This window comes from Euprymna scolopes, chromosome 1 (genome assembly GCF_053919585.1).
Source record: "Euprymna scolopes isolate OS-2025 chromosome 1, ASM5391958v1, whole genome shotgun sequence".
In the NCBI taxonomy this organism is placed as follows: Eukaryota; Metazoa; Mollusca; class Cephalopoda; order Sepiida; family Sepiolidae; genus Euprymna; species Euprymna scolopes.
In genome coordinates, this window is record NC_136482.1 from 155,166,582 (window position 1) to 155,183,302 (window position 16,721).

The following is a 16,721-nucleotide window of genomic DNA, read 5'->3' on the forward strand; positions in this document are numbered from 1 at the left end:
ATGCTCAGTGACAAAAGTTCCTTGCAAACATGAATTGAGTGCAACTAGAGGTTCGAGCAGAAGGAGAAAACATTTCCAACGTTGAATGATGACATCAAAGTAAGAATATCAAACCTGAAAAAATCATCCAAAATTAGTAAATTATTATTGCTACTATTATTACTGCAAGACGTAATGTGTGTCATGTTTAAAAAGGTTTCAGAAAAGATGATATTGGAAAAGTGTTGTATAAATGGGATTCTTATAGAAGAAAAAAATCAGTTTTGTTCATTGATCTTCACCTGACCTCCGAATATACTGATCAATAATTACTCGACAGAAAGTTACTATCAACATGAGACTTTGAATAAAAAGAAAAACAATTTTCAGGACTAAAAAGTGCTTGCAATACATGTAAAGAAAAGAGTAATATTGATGTTATCCCTTACTCTTTAATAAAGATATAATAAAGAGCAATGTGTGTGTGTGTGTGTGTGTGTGTGTGTGTGTGTGTGTGTGTGTGTGTGTGTTTATATATATATCTATAAAAGTGAGAATGCGTGTGTGTGTGTGTGTGTGTGTGTGAGTGAGGACACTTCTAAACCTATCTTCAACAAATTTTTAACATACAGACTTGAAATTGGTATATATAATATTCAGACACATGGAAAACTTTAATTGGTTTTCATCCAGCTGATAAGGGATCAAAATTGAAAAATCGATACTTAGGGAGTTATTGGGTCTTATCTGTTTGTCAATTGTTTCATGAATGTGCATACGCAGCCATGAAACATGCTAAGAATGAGTAGGTTTAAAAACCCTTTGTAAAGGTCATGTCAATCTGGTTATCATACTTGACTCACTGTCACTGGTTTTTGTTTTGATCTCAGATCAAGTATCTTTTTTTTTTTTACTTACAAGAAAAGAACTGTTTAAAAAAAAAAAAAACATAATACTGCAAGTCTTAGTTTCTGTATTAATTAAAATATAATATTTATGCATATTTTACAACCGGCCAATGCCGATCAGCCTGCTAGTATATATATAAAGTTAGGTATGTGTACTTATTTATATATTGTTTTTTTTTTCTCCTCCGTTTTCACCCCTAACAAGGCACAGTGACACTTTGATGTAGGGGGCTATTATCAGGGCCATAAGTTGCAGGATTGCGATAAAGGGTGTTGAGCAGCAAGATGTCTGGTCACAGTATATTTGAACTTCTGCATGTCAGTACAGTTGGGGAAGCAGGAACCCGGGAGGGCATTTGAAAGTCTAGCAGTTCTGGGAAAGAAACTATTAGAGTAGAAGGCCTTCTTCCATCTAGGGATCTCTACTGTGTAGGGGTGGGATCGTGCTGCTTGTCAGGTTTGTCGGGGGTATTAATATCGAGGGGGGTACAAGGGCTTGTAGTTCGTCGGAGCATCCACCATTAAAATACTTGTAGAACAGGCAGAGGGATGTAACATTTCATCGATGGGACAGAGGCTAAAGACTAGATGACAGTTCAGGACCTATCAGGCTGGCGACTGTCTTTTGAACCCTGTCCAGGAGTGAGAGACTAGTAGCGGATACACCAGCCCAATCTCCTAAATTAACGAATGCATTATTATTAATTTGGAAATATATATTTTTATAAATACGATAAGTAACAGGGGCACATTTTTTTTTTTTTTATAAATGTTAAAAATTTGGGTAGTAGATATATAAGTTTCTATTTTTTATGGATAGATCATTATGAATTTTGAAATATATTATATATTCTCAGCAACCCAATGAGTAATATGGGCACATTATTTATTTTATGAAAACTTTACCATTTAGGAGGTGTGCCTACACAACCAGTCCTAAAAAAACTAAGTTAGATTCAAAAAACTTAACAGAATAAAGAATTAATCAAGGTCTCCACGATGTGAATCTATATCAAATTTGAGTTATATTAAGTAATGCATTTTTAAAAGGATCAGTGCACACGTGAGCATCAATAATATGTACTTCATAAAAATTAACTATTCAACTTATTATGAATTATGGAATATATATTTTAAGAAACAGGGTATTACTGTGGGTAGATATATTTTTAAAACTATATCATTTAGGATGGGGGCACCAAAACTGTATCATATGCCCCAAAGATAGAAAAAAATAACCAAAATTTTCAAATTAATGCAATATTTATTGCTTATACCCATCTAGGGATGAATATTCTAATATATATATATATATATATATATATATATATATATATATATATATATATTATTTATTTTTATTTTACTTTTTTAAACAGTACTATAAGTTTCACTGCTCTATAGCTCATCAGCATAGATTGACTGTATTAGGGCTCGAACCTCGAACAATAGGTTTTATAGTCGAGTACGTATACCATTATGCTACGGGCCTCTGTTGATATTAGCTATTTTTATCACTTTTAAGGTTATTTTGTTGTTTTTTAGTGATAATGAAATATTCGGTATTAGTGTCTCTTACCTAGGAGATCAAGGAATTAGGTTTTCCTAACAAATACCGCACCTATTTTTAAGACGTAAACAAATTATATATATATATATATATATATATATAGAGAGAGAGAGAGTAGAAAAAACTGCCGGACCAACTATTTATGGAAAATTAAAAAAACTGATCTATTTTTATAATAAACCATTTTCTTCCAATTGATACTTTTTTTTTTATTCTTTCCTTTTAACTTTCTAGTTTTAAACTTTTTTTTTTTTTTTTTTTTAAGTTTGCCAATTCAGAAGTTATATCATATGAATATCAAAGCAAACATTGACAAGGGATAAATTTTTTCCATTGTAAATTTATAATACGAAGAACAGTCTACAAAACTATGGCCAAGTTGACAATGGAAAAGTGTATTTTGATACAACTAGTAGAAAACGGAGAACACATTACAACAACCATGAGCTTCTCAAACAGCACTAGCTACACACACACACACACACACACACACACACACACACACACACACAGAACATTAAAGAAAATTGGGAAATCCACTAATAGAGTGGGAAATTGTTAATATACGAAGGTCGTTCTAAAAGTAATGCCTCCTATTCTTTATTCCGCCTGAATGGATAAGATGAGATAGCAAATTGCAATGTTATAAAGACTGAACTTATGCATTCATGACCTGAGAGTTTCATCTCTCCGTTGCAGATAGTGACAGTGTGAAACTCTAAGAAAGCAATTCCTATCATAGAGATGTGTCAATCAATTCCTGGCAAAAGTACGCTGAGAATGGTGGTGACTATGTAGAAAAATAAATTCTGACGCACAAAAAAGTCACTCGTTTTAATGGTACCACTCCAGTCTTCATAGCTCTTCAACTTATTTAGTAAAAACAACGGGAGGCTTTACTTTTGAAACGATCCTCGTATCACCAGTATACAAAGAAAAGGAAGAGGTATGCAGGTTATGCATGGAGAAAAACTTGCCGTATTGAAATACTCTGATATAAATAATTTACTAAATAACAAGGACGGACTCCAATCAAAATGCAGACACATGCATAAGTGCCTCCTCTCTTGTTTATCATTAGATTAATGTTAAATACAAATAATAAAAATTAGAAATGAGAGGAAAATAATAAATAAAATACAATAAAACAGTAATAAAAACAGAGAAAGGGGACAATAAAAATAAGTATAAAATTATAAGGCATATACATTTTTATGTCTCTTTTAAAAGATAACATTGTAAAAACTTCAAATAAAAGACATAGTCATAGTACTAATGAATGCATATTATAAAACAATAAACATAAAAATAAATAATAGCAGCTATAGTAATAGCGATAAGCGTATATTATAATACACACATATCATATATAAAGTCAGATGCGTACAGATAGATTTCTATAGGATCCACTCCAAAAGGTAATTAACCAATCATCATGATTTTTGAAACACAGTTGGTGGGCATAAGAATAGATAATATGTGTTATATTGAATGATATGCAAAGGAGACAAAGAGTCGAAGTAAAATTTTAACAATAGGTATTAATAAATATTCTTCAAATTTCAGTTTTTGGGGGGCAATTTAAAGGGTTTTTAAAGGGGCATGATATGGACACATTCTCCAACTGGAAAATTTAAACATTTAAGATTTGCATTAAATTTGATCAATAGTGATTTGACACCAATAAAATTCTCTTTAAATTTCTTCTTAAGACACTTTAAGCTTAAGGCTTAAATTTTATACAGTTTCTAGGATCAAAATTACGTAATGGATTTTTATCAAAATTGGAATAAGGATTCTAAGCATAAGGTTTAGTGGCATCTTATGTTGGTTTTCAGGATTAAAATTGTGATCAGGTAGAAAATAATTAATACGCCTACCTGATCATGGCTGACAGAATGAGAACAATCTACTCCTGTAGATTAAATAAATCTTTGTAAGGTGGTGAAGAACTGTTTCATTTGGGGAGGGGGAGAATTAATTTTACCTATCCTGGGACGAGCATTCTCCTAATTATAAGTAAGATATCTCACTGCCGATGGAATTCTCTATCTATATAAGAGCCAGGTACATCCAAGGATGGAATACTGTTGCCACATCTGGGCAGGAGCTGCTAGAAAGGACTTGTCCTGCCTTGATAGAGTTCAAAATAGACTTCATAGCCTCGTAGAGATGTCCTTTTCTCTTCCCTGCAACCTCTACCTCACAGAAGAGATGTTGCGAGTTTGTCTCTGATGTATCGTTATTTTCATGGAAAGTATTCGACTGAACTTCTTTCTATAGTCCCCCCTCGCCTAACTTTCACAAGAAACACTCGTCTAGCCTAAACCTAAACGTAGATTCCATGAACAAAGCTTCTTTCTTAAAACTGCACGTCTGTGGAATTGCCTTCCGTTTTCCTGCTTTCCGGCTGACTACAATATGGTTGTGTTCAAGTCTAACGTAAATAAGTTCTTGATGAGCCATTCCATATAAGTTATCAAATGTACCGAATTTTCATTACTAATGATTACTATATTGTCCAATTTCTACTGTACACTCTTTAACCCTTATCCTTGAGTGGCCTCTTGGCCTTGATAATGTGGTGATGCCTGTGTAAAAAAAAAAAAAAAAAGATAATAAAATATTTCCACAAATGTCAAATAAGAATATTACATCACATCCTAACACTGTGGATTGTTGCACGGAAATAATTCAAATAAGAACTAAAATTACAACTGAGGCAACATTGATTGCTTGTTGAGGGCATGAAACCTGGTGTAACGTATCTGTGAGGGTGAGTTGTAATTCTAAGAATGTATATTTATAGTCATTGCAGAACAGTGATTTCTCTTTCTCTTCATGTAAGGTTAATTCTGGTTGAGAACTTGTTAGCTGAAAAGGTGATCACATTGCTTATGTTCTGCTTGATATATTTGTATTTTTTTTTACTAGCAGAGGGAGGCGCCTGGCTTTGCCTGGGCATAAAATATGCTAAAATATGATATTTTAATTTGTCCAGATTTTGTATATAATATTATGGAGTCATGATTTCAAAAGGAAAAAAAAAATAGTATTTGGGTGCCATCAGCTAGAATCGAAACCGAAACTGTAGCATTCAAAGCGGGTAACGTTACCACTGTAGCAATGTGACACGCATATGAACTGATTAAAAATTAAAAATAAACTAAGATGAATGTACAAAATGTATAATGAGTTTTTCAATTTTGGCCCATTTTTGACCCCTTAAAAACCGGCTAAAGACCATAAAAAGAATGGTCCGTAAAAAATCCAACCAATCATTTGAGGCCCCTAGCGCCGCCCTGCAACTTTTAGTTTCGGAGGAGGTAGAGTTTGAAAATATGCAGACAGACAGACAGGCATATAGCGTTTTATATATTAGATTTGGCATCTATCATTCAATCTCAAACCAAGCAATTCTTTGGAAACAATACATCATGTTCTCATACTGATGTTGGTTACAAAACGTTCTTCAGTTTATCCCGCCCAATACCTTTCGTTTTGGAGTACTTTGCAGACAATAACCAGATTTAAAAAAAAAAAAAAAAATTTTCTTGTAAAATTTATTCATTTAGATTTTTACATTTTGTGAGAATATTAAATAAACTAGACGTTTTAGCTCATTAAAAATGGGAAAAGGTTATAGTCTGTTAACTAGGAATGAGTGCTTTATGTCGAATTTATGGCTGAATATGGTTTCAATTTTGTTTATTTTTGCATTAAATACTAATCCCTATTAATCTCTAGATGTGCATCAAACGGATACCATAATACTTAATTCGCTGCACCTTACAAAGGTTCATACAATATTTCAGCAAGATCAGCCCAGTAGTTTCTGAGAAAAAAGAGAATGGACAGGCAGATTATGAGAAATATAATTTATTTGAAATATATAAACAACTTAAGTAACAAAAATTCAAAAATGTTATCTTGTATTAAGAGAGTAACAATATAAAAAAGAGTTGTTGCTGTCGGAAGAGAATGTGGACATTTGTAATATTAGACAAATTTATTATGACTTTGAAACTTAAACTAAAAACACAGCATTTGATACATTGGCTGCACCTCCATTATAATTTTGAAAATGATGAAATGGAATATTACAATGATACAAAAAAAAAAAAAAAAAAACCCACAAATTATATATATACATATATATATATATATATAGAGAGAGAGAGAGAGAGAGAGAGGGAGAGTAGAAAAAAAAAAACAAATTTAAGACAATTTTATTTTCAAAGTTATTCGAATTACTTTCAAAATATTATGCCAATGTCACTATTCTAAATGATTTCTCTTGATTTTCAGATAGTCACATCTAATCAAATTAGGTCAAAACTAAGACACAATTAAATTAAGGGCTAGCACTTTCAAAACAGATACTCTAGATGCAATCATTAGCAGATGACATAATGAAAATAAAGAATGCTATAAATGAGAATGTGTGTGAAGAGACTTCTCAACCTATATGGTCAATGAATTTTTGATTTACAGACTTGAAATTTGGTATATATGATATTCAGATATGTGGAAAACTTTTTTGATTGCTTTTCATCTGGAAAAAAAGATCTGCTAAGGAGTCAAAATTGAACATTTGGTACACAGGGGTGATCGGATTTTTATGTTTTCAACTGTTTCATGACTGCGTATGCGTGGTTGTGAAATATGACAGCTTCCTTATGTTAAGAAAAGGAAGGTTTGAAAACACTTTGTAACGGTCGAGTCAAACTGGTCTAATGATTATTGTACTTGACGCACTGTCTTTAGGTCTTGGTTTCAGACTGAGCTCAAGTATTTTTTTTGTTTTACTTACAAGAAGTGAACTGTTTAGAAAAAAACATAATACTCGCATGAATATGTCTCGGATTCATTGTTTTTTTTGTTTGTTTTTTACTTCACTTTTTTAAAAAGCATTTAACGCTATGTTTTAATACCTACAGTATTTCTGTTTATAATAAATAAGAATTCTACATCAATTAAAATATAATATTTATGCATATTTTGCAACAGAGCAATAATTTATTTTCCAATGCTATATAAAAAATATACAATTTTATTAAATGATAGCAACAACAAAAAGAAAAACAAAAAATGTTTTCAACAATAGGTAGAAGAAAACAAAAAACAATTCCAAAAACTAATTTTTAACAATTAGTTTTTAGTATTAGTGTTTTCCAAATTGTACAGTATCTTCCTTTGTATTGCGAAAACGTCTTATTTTCAATTTTTGTCCAGATAACCTAACTTCTCTTAATTCATTGAAAAATTAAGCCATGCACTTTGTATTATTTGGACTACTATTTTCATCTGGGTTATTATTTTTACAGTTTGTCCAATGTAACTTTCAACTTTTGACCATGATCGGGTAGAAAATAATAATCAACACTCCAACTTGATCACGGCTGACAGAATGAGAACAATCTACTCCTGTAAATTAAATGAATCATTCAGTTTAAAATTCTGTGTAGATTCCTGATTGTAACAGAAAATATCCCTACATTCAAAAAGATGTCCCTGAAGAACTTATATTGGCTGAAATGTTTTGAAAATAACCACAAAGATGCGAACAGTAGTCAGAATAATCCAAATTATCCATCCTAATCTCAAAAATTCAAAAACATAAAAGATTAGCTTTTTCCTTTTTTTTTTTTTAGATGATTTTATTTCAAAATATGAATTGTAGCATTCTTTATTAGAATTACATGATCTGTTTCTGTTTAGCTATTTTGAAAATGATAATCAATAGTAAGACAAAAAAGTCAGAGTCATTCCATCTATAATATAAATCTCGCCTGTCTGTTTAAATGTATGTATGTTTGTATGTCTGCCTAAAACTTTCGACAGGCAACGGATTTTCATGAGATCAGTATCGTTTTGAAGCTAGACCCTTTGGACGACAAATATTAAAAAATTGGCTCAAAACATTAATTTCTTCATCCTCAACTGGACACTTTTCTACAAGGAGGTGGTCCGTTTTTTTCACCAATATTTTTGAAAGTCATCCCCTCTTTTCGATTGACTAGTCTTAATTTAAATCTTCGCCATTTCTGGTTTGATGATGGACGACTGCAAAGACGTCATGTTCTTTTTTTTTTTTTTCACATGCTTTTCTTCCTTCACAGGTTAGGGTTCAGGCCTGCCTACTACCACTTTTTTTTTTTTTTTTTGCTCAACACACACCTCCAAACACTCAGGTAACACCGGGCACCCAGGCTAGTATTAAATAAGGGCCATGAGTGATACAGTATATTTATTAGAGAAAAATTGAATGGTGTCCATTTTGCATCTCCAAGTCAACCTGACATTTGCAAAACTTGTGAATTTTCAAAATTTACAATATCTCAATTGCTTTTTGCACCCACAAAACTTGCTTATATGCCATTTTAATTGCACACACCACACATACATATATATATATATATATATATATATATATATATTATAGAATGTGATGAAAAGAAATCAAATAAAGTGCTTGATCACGAATGTGAGAGCTAAATACAAATATTTATTTAAAAACTATACATGCATATTCCAAAGATGAACCAGTGTTTTTTTTTTTCCATTTGTTTTTCCTCTTTCCACATGACGCTGATGATTTGTATCGGATTTTAGTCAACAACAGAAGATTGTTCCTGTACAATGAAATCGCTGGTTTGTCTTTGGAATATGTATGTATAGTTTTTAAATAAATATATATATATATATATATATATATATATATATATATATACACACACACACACACACAAATTATTAAAAGACTATACAGTACAAATTTCAGAGATATACCATGGTTTCATTGCAGTTGATTTGCCTATTAAAAGCTTTTAAAAATCCAACAAAAGCATCAGAACCTCACACTCACAAAATGAAAAACAAACTGAAGAATGGAGTTCAAGACAAATTCACCAGTAAGAAACCAGGGAAAAACTGCTTCTTTTGAATAAAGTACCATTACAGTGAAGGCAAACTATATATTAATATGGTTTTTAATCGTGGCTCAGTATCATCACATTAATATAATTGTTGAAGTATTTAAATTTAAGAGTATGTGGTGTATGCTGAGTGGGTTAGATATTGAGTATGGGTGTATCTTTGTAGCTAAGAGGTATGAGTTAAAAAAAAATTTTTAAATCAAGGAGGTTGTATTTAAGTATAAACCTATTGTCATAATTGTAGTTTCTTACCTTGGGGAGGATATCTTTATCAGTCGAAGAGATTTCTGAGGGGTATCAAATTAAAGAAATGGATTAATATAGGCTTGCTTTGGTTTTTGAAAAACCTTTAATAGACAGATTCACTACAATGAAACCATGGTCTCCCTCTAAAATTTGTAATGTATAATTTTTAAATAAATAATTTGTATTTTAGCGCTCACATTTGCGATCGAGCACTTTATCGATTCCTTCACAATGCATCCCGACAAAGAGTTGACCTTAACTTTCGACCTTTCATTTTTCAAAAAGCGTACCAAACTTTTTTTTAAATCCGAGTCGGTAATGATTTGACTCTTGTTCTGTTTATATAGAATGACTCATTATGATTAATGGAAGCTCATGACAACAAAATTGTTTTTTTTGTTTTTCAAAAACAATTTTTAGGATTCTTTTGCACATTCTCTTATAGAATTGCATATTTTTTTTTCCATTTTGAACACACATTTTAGAAACTTACTAGCTGGACGCCCAGTCGTACAATACGCTTAAACATGATATTTTAATTTATGCAGATTGCATATGCATTATTAATAGAATCCTCTATTCAATATTATATACGAGGAATAATTTGCCCGGTGGACCAATTCGCAAAAAAAAATAAAAAAAAAATGATAATGCCGTTCATCAAATTTCAGCTGTGTTTGTTTACAATATCATGAGCAATGTTTCTGACAAAGAAGGGGGAATGGCTGTTTTCTGGAATAAAAGTCCTTCAATGGGGGTCCTGGATATGACCTTAAACTATATCCAGTGGTGAGGCCCCAGCTTGTGGGCTTTGGGGAGTGTGGAGCCACCCTTTAATTACTATTGCTCCCAGGTCCACTCTGACCCGGAGTGGTAGTACCTGTTAGGGTCCCAACTATGGGTTGAATAGAAACCGACGTGAAAACAACAAATATATTCTATTAAAAAAAATTTTCTTCCAAATCTTTGGATTCGGCATTAAATAACCCGAAAAGGGTTGATATGCCGTAAAACAAAAACAACCAACCAACCAATCAGAGGTGATTGTCTTCACCAAGTGCTTCTTTGGACAAACTGACCGCAGGTCCTTTACATGGCATTGCATTCAATCCATCCGTATAGACTGAGGACTGATAGAAACAGCTTTTCATTTTTCACCACTTCCATAAAAACATGGTGTAATGATGTTTCTGTTAGTACGGCAGACTGAAAATTCTGTTTTTAATTTATTTAACAATTTGTTGATTTACTTTTCAATTTGATGTAAAAATACAAAAAAAAAACCCTTAAATACACACTTTCACTTCAACTTGTAAAATAAAATATTTTTTTATGTTTTAAATGTCGTAAACATAATTAAACAAAAAAATTAATTATAGATAACTATAACTGAAACTGTAGCATTCAAAGCTGGTGACATTACCACTGTAACCACATGACACGCATATGAACTGATTAAAAATTGAAAATAAACTAAGATGAATGTATAAAATGTTTAACGATTTTTTCAATTTTGACCCGCTTTTTGACCCCTAGCCCTGCTCTGCAACTTTTAGTTTCGAGGGAAATAGAGTTTGAAAATGTGGAGACAGACAGAAAGACATGTAGTCTTTTATATATTAGATTATGAAATTTTTTAATCAACTCAAACCAATTCTGGATTCCTCCTCCTGATGATCATTTCGCTCGCTGCATTAGTACGTATTCATGTTTTTCTGATATAACTTCTAGTCACACACACAATCATTTAAACATGTAGCATCTTAGTGTATTACTGGTGGTGCATCAGAAGACGCTTTTCAACATGCCGATTAAGTTGGTCAAATTAATCTATCAGACATTACTTTCAGGTTGCAAGCAGCACACACATCTTCCAGTAGTGTCTTGTATCACTTTTATTGCCAGAGAACAGGTATCAGTCCACACTTTCGGTCATGCAAGCATAATGATCATATGTTGGAGGAGAGTATCCTTCACCAAATCATCCCAATCCTTTGTCACTGAACTGGCTCCTGTGATCAACTGCAAGTTGCACAAACTCATTTGCACAGGTAAACATGATGTTAGGAAATTTTGGAACAACACTTCCATTGCAGTCCTCAACTCGGAAGCTCAATCCCAGTACTAATTCACTGTTCTTTGTTTTCCAGCTTGCCTTTGGAATTCCCTTCCTGCTTTGCTGACTGTACCAACATGAAAGAATTTAAATGTGTGAACAAACATCTTGCTGCCCAAATCCCCACTTGAGTTCAAAATAGACTTCATAGCCAAATGGGGGATGCCTTTTTCTCATCCCTGCAACTTCTTTCTCACAGAAGAAATATTGCGAGCCTATCTCTGGCTTATCGTTATTTTCATGGCAAGTGCTTGTCTGAGCTCCAATTTGTGGTTCCCCCCTCACCAAACTTCTACAAGAAACGCTTGTCTAGCTGAAAACACTATCAATAATTTCCTCCACTCTTTATCTGTGCCTAAACCTAAACGTAGATTCTATGAACAAAGCTTCTTTCTTAGAACTGCACACCTGCGGAACTGTCTTCTGTTTGCCTGCTTTCCAGCTGACAAAATAGGGTCGTCTTCAAGTGCAACATAAACAAGTTCTTAATGAACCGTCCCCTTAAATAATCCAATTTACCAATTTCCACTACTAATGATTACTATGATATTGTCCCATTGACTACTGTACACTCTTTAACCCTTATTACTGAGTGGCCTCTGGGCCTTGATAAGCGGTGACTCCTATGTAAAAAAAAAAAAAAAAAGCTCCCATACAAACATTTACGTCTCAGTGGCAATATACTTGGGCGAATAAAAGTAAAAAAAAAAAAAAAATTTTTTTTTAATCAACTCAAACCAATTCAGGATAAATCAAGTAGTTATAGTATCTCATCGTAGAAATGTTTATACTACAATGTTCCGTTTACTCAATGACTTTCACAGAGACTCAACCATTTGATAGTATGAGAGATGTGTTTTTTTTACTTAATAAATCTTAGTGTACTTTATATCAAAAACAGTTTCAGCTTAAAAAGAAAAAATATCTAAATGAGGAATCATTTAAGAAATTCATTTTTACAAGTGAAGGTTGGTTGGTTGTTTTTGTTTTACGGCATATCAACCCTTTTCGGGTTATTTAATGCCGAATCTAAAGATTTTGAAGAAAAAATTTTTAATAGAATATATTTGTTGTTTTCAAGTCGGTTTCTATTTAACCCATAGTTGGAACGCTAACAGGTACTACCACTCCGGGTCAGAGTGGACCTGGGAGCAATGGTAATTAAAGGGTGACTCCACACTCCCCAAAGCCCACAAGCTGGGGCCTCACCACTGGATATAGTTTAAGGTCATATCCAGGACCTACAAGTGAAGGAGACGTCAGTTATCTATGTGAGAAAAATATTTAGAAATACAGGGGGTTCTATAAGTCATGAACACATTTGGACATTAAATATCCAAAAACATTATTAAGGATATAAAAAGCATGCCGATTATATATAAAAAGGCTTCCTTCAGTCTTGACAGACTATGGATACCCACAGTAAGGGTGTCTGCGCGGGAAATTTTTGTGGCAAGAGTTGCGCAATCTCCAACCACACCTCTCCTGATTCGACATTGTTTAATACCAGTGGCAAGTGGAGGTTCAGGACGACTGGAAACAATGCCGAGATAAGCGGAAAGCACATACAGCGCCTAGAATTCCCAAATGGTCACCCATCTGGTACTAGCCAGGCTCAACATTGCTTAACTTCGGTGATCTGACGAGAACCGGTGTGTCAATGTGATTATGCCGTATATACCGATTATATATATATATATATATATATATAATTATCAATATTAAAGTTGAACATGATAAATTTAGTTTGCAAATCATGTCACTTTCATTTAACATATAGTCCAGTAGATATAAAGTCTTAAAATTTGTCCAAGACTTCTGGAACATCGTGTATTTCTTCCTCACTTGAATTGCTAGGAGATGGTGGTCAAGTGGATGTTACAGGTTCGAATCCTGTTGGTTTCACATAATCACTTTCACTTAGGATGCTGATAACTTGCACATATTCCCTCCTGTAAATACCAGTTGTCTTTCTAGAAAAAAATTCTGACTAGAAAAATATTGGGGAAACCAATGCGAACAATAAACTCTTTGGATTCAAATGATATGATGATGACTTGAATTGCTTTATCCATTTTAAATTAAAGATTTTAAGATTTGAATAATTGGGTAAGGGGACACTGCAATTAGTATCAAGTGAATATTTTTCTAATTTGATTTTCTGATTTGGGGGTAATAGCAATACAGTTGACAAGAAATAATAATGAGCCAAAACAAAGGAAAAAAAGTACCAAACTTACTGTTCATCTCTGTCTACGGTCAGTTCATTGATGTAAATAGATTCTAAAATAGCAAGTTCCTCAGAGACACCACTGAAAAATAAAAGAAACTACATATTTAAAGAAACCACATAATTTTGATTTAAAAAAAAACAAAAAAAAAACAGGAAACAAGACAGGAAACAAATGCATGCCTACGAAACATTAATTCATTTTATAAAAAGAGACAAGTTTCATAAATGAGTGAAATCATTGCTTCACCAATTTTTTATATTAACCCTGAATGGAAAGGCAACAGTAAAAGCAACAATATCAGCATACAATTTTAATGATTATGAATTATAAATATTAGGTTTACATGAATTCAAGTGATGGGACGATTCCAATACCCCCCCCCCCGATTCTGTTTTAAATTACTGATTCCGAAACTACTTAAATAGTTAGCTGTAAAGTTGGTTTCTTATTTTCTTTTGTAGATTATGATAAAACCCCATAACACAAACATAAAAATACAATTGTGGGAGTTATCCATCGATTTTACTTTAACTGGTATTTTAAAATCAATTTATCATTAGTACCAACAATAGAAAATTAAGTTTTAAACAAAAACAAAATAAATAATAAACAAAAGAATCGTTTTTGGCATCAGAAAATGGGCAAACATTTTTCCGATTCTGATACCAATTCATTTACCCCCAAAAAGTTCTGATTTTTACGATTCTAATTCCAGAACATAAATGGATTCCAAAATGATTTTTATTGATCAATTAGGTTGACGAGAAGGTTCTTGCAGAATTTTTAATTTTGATTTCAAATGATGTATTTTCAGATTAAGTTCTTGTTATTATACCTTTACTTTATATATCATTTAAAATTTCATATTATACCTATACTTTATATATCATTTAAAATTTCATATTATACCTTTACTTTATATATCATTTAAAATTTCATATTATACCTTTACTTTATATATCATTTAAAATTTCATATTATACCTTTACTTTATATATCATTTAAAGAATTGTTTTTCACTATCTAATCGTTTCAATTACAATCGTTTTAAAACAATTATGTCCTCTTTTGTTAAATACAAGATGGGGGGGGGGGAAGAAGCAAATTTGCACAATTTTGTTATTTCAATTCAAGCTAGGCTAAACTTGCTTCTGAATATGATTATTTCCAACCACTTGAGAGATTGGAAAGACAAAAAAAAAAAAAGAAAAGCTTAATAAATGAGTGCCTCATGAATTGAACGACAACCAAAAAAAAAACAGTTATGAAATGTTATCTTTCCTTTTTTACACAACAAGAACGACCTGTTCCTTGACCAGGAAGTGATGAAAAGTGGGTCCTTTATGACGATCAGTGGCGCTCAGCTGAGTGGTTAGATGCCTACGAACATGACACTTCCCAAAGCCCAAGTTGCACCAAAAGAGAGCCATACTGACTTTTTGGTTGTCTATGATTGGTTTTTTGGAATGTAGACAAGACCATTACAGCAGTGAAGTATTGTCAACAAATGGATTAAATGCATCAGAAATTTTGACAACACCCAACATTAATCAACAGAAAAGGCCAAATTCTCTTCCACAAAAATGCCAGACCACACGTTGCTTAACTGACCCTGCAGAAGTTGAATGAATTGGGCTATGAAACTTTGCCTCATCTGCCATACACTCCAGACCTTTCACCTACCGACTACTACTTTCTTAAGCATCAACAATTTTTTGCGTGAGAAATGCTTCAAAAACCTAAGCGATATCAAAAACGCTTTCAGCAACTTCATTGCCACCAAAATTGAAGATTTTTATGTTACTGGCATAAATGCACTTGTGTTGCATTAGTAAAAGTGTCTTGATTCTGATGGTGCTTATTTTGATTAATCAATGTTTGTTTGAGCCGAGATGTGTTCATTTGAATTTTAAAATTAAAAACCGCAATAACTTTGTCAACCTAATAATTAAGTTTTGACCACCTTCCAACTGAGATCTTCAGTCTGATGTTGTACCAATTGACCTATTTCGACTCTCTTATAAAGCTTAAAGCATTATCTTAAATAATTATAGCTTTGGTGTGGTGTTATAGATTTATTATTTACATCATGTTTCGAAATAAGAATTGAAGTATAAGTGATAAAAGCATAAGTAAACATTAATAGCACTGGAAATTATTCAAAGAGTTTAAAACAATTTATTCTGCATCAAGTCCGTATTGTATATATAGGTGTTTCACAATTATATAATCATCCCAATCTAGCAAAAATAAGCTGTCTTCAGTCACATATTTTTACTAGTTAAGAGAAAAAGAAAAATGACAATTTATCCATTTATTTATTTTATTCATCATTTCTTTTTACATTGGACTCTACTATTTTATTTTTATATTTATTCTTTGGACATATCGTGTTTTAAGTCAACTTAAAAAAAAAAAAATATCTCAGAATCAAATTCTAAATATTTTATCATTAATTACAGATATTATTAAAATATGATTACACAGCAAAGGAATAACAAACATATAGTGTAATGATGTTTCTGCTATCATGGTAAACTGAAAATTCTTTAATTTATTTAACAATTTGTTCCATATTAAAATTAGTCAATTTTACTTTTCCATTTGATGTAAAAACACAAACACTTATATACACACTTCATCTTAACTTGTAATAGGAAATTTTTTTTTTAGGTCTTAAATGTTTAATTAAACAAAAAATTGATTGAGAAATGTTAATAATTTATAGCA

General features: G+C 32.1%; 1 protein-coding gene and 1 pseudogene across 1 annotated transcript in view; both read right to left on the reverse strand.

The window, feature by feature from the left end:
- The window catches only part of LOC145276776 (uncharacterized), a 140,532-nt gene that overhangs the window by 46,274 nt on the left and 77,537 nt on the right, over positions 1 to 16,721 (reverse strand). The window contains exon 3 of the mRNA XM_080128051.1: positions 13,998 to 14,069. Within this exon, the coding sequence (XP_079984177.1) occupies positions 13,998 to 14,069 (72 nt within the window). The remainder of the gene's footprint in view (positions 1 to 13,997; positions 14,070 to 16,721) is intronic.
- On the reverse strand, positions 13,320 to 13,436 carry LOC145283642 (5S ribosomal RNA; annotated as a pseudogene).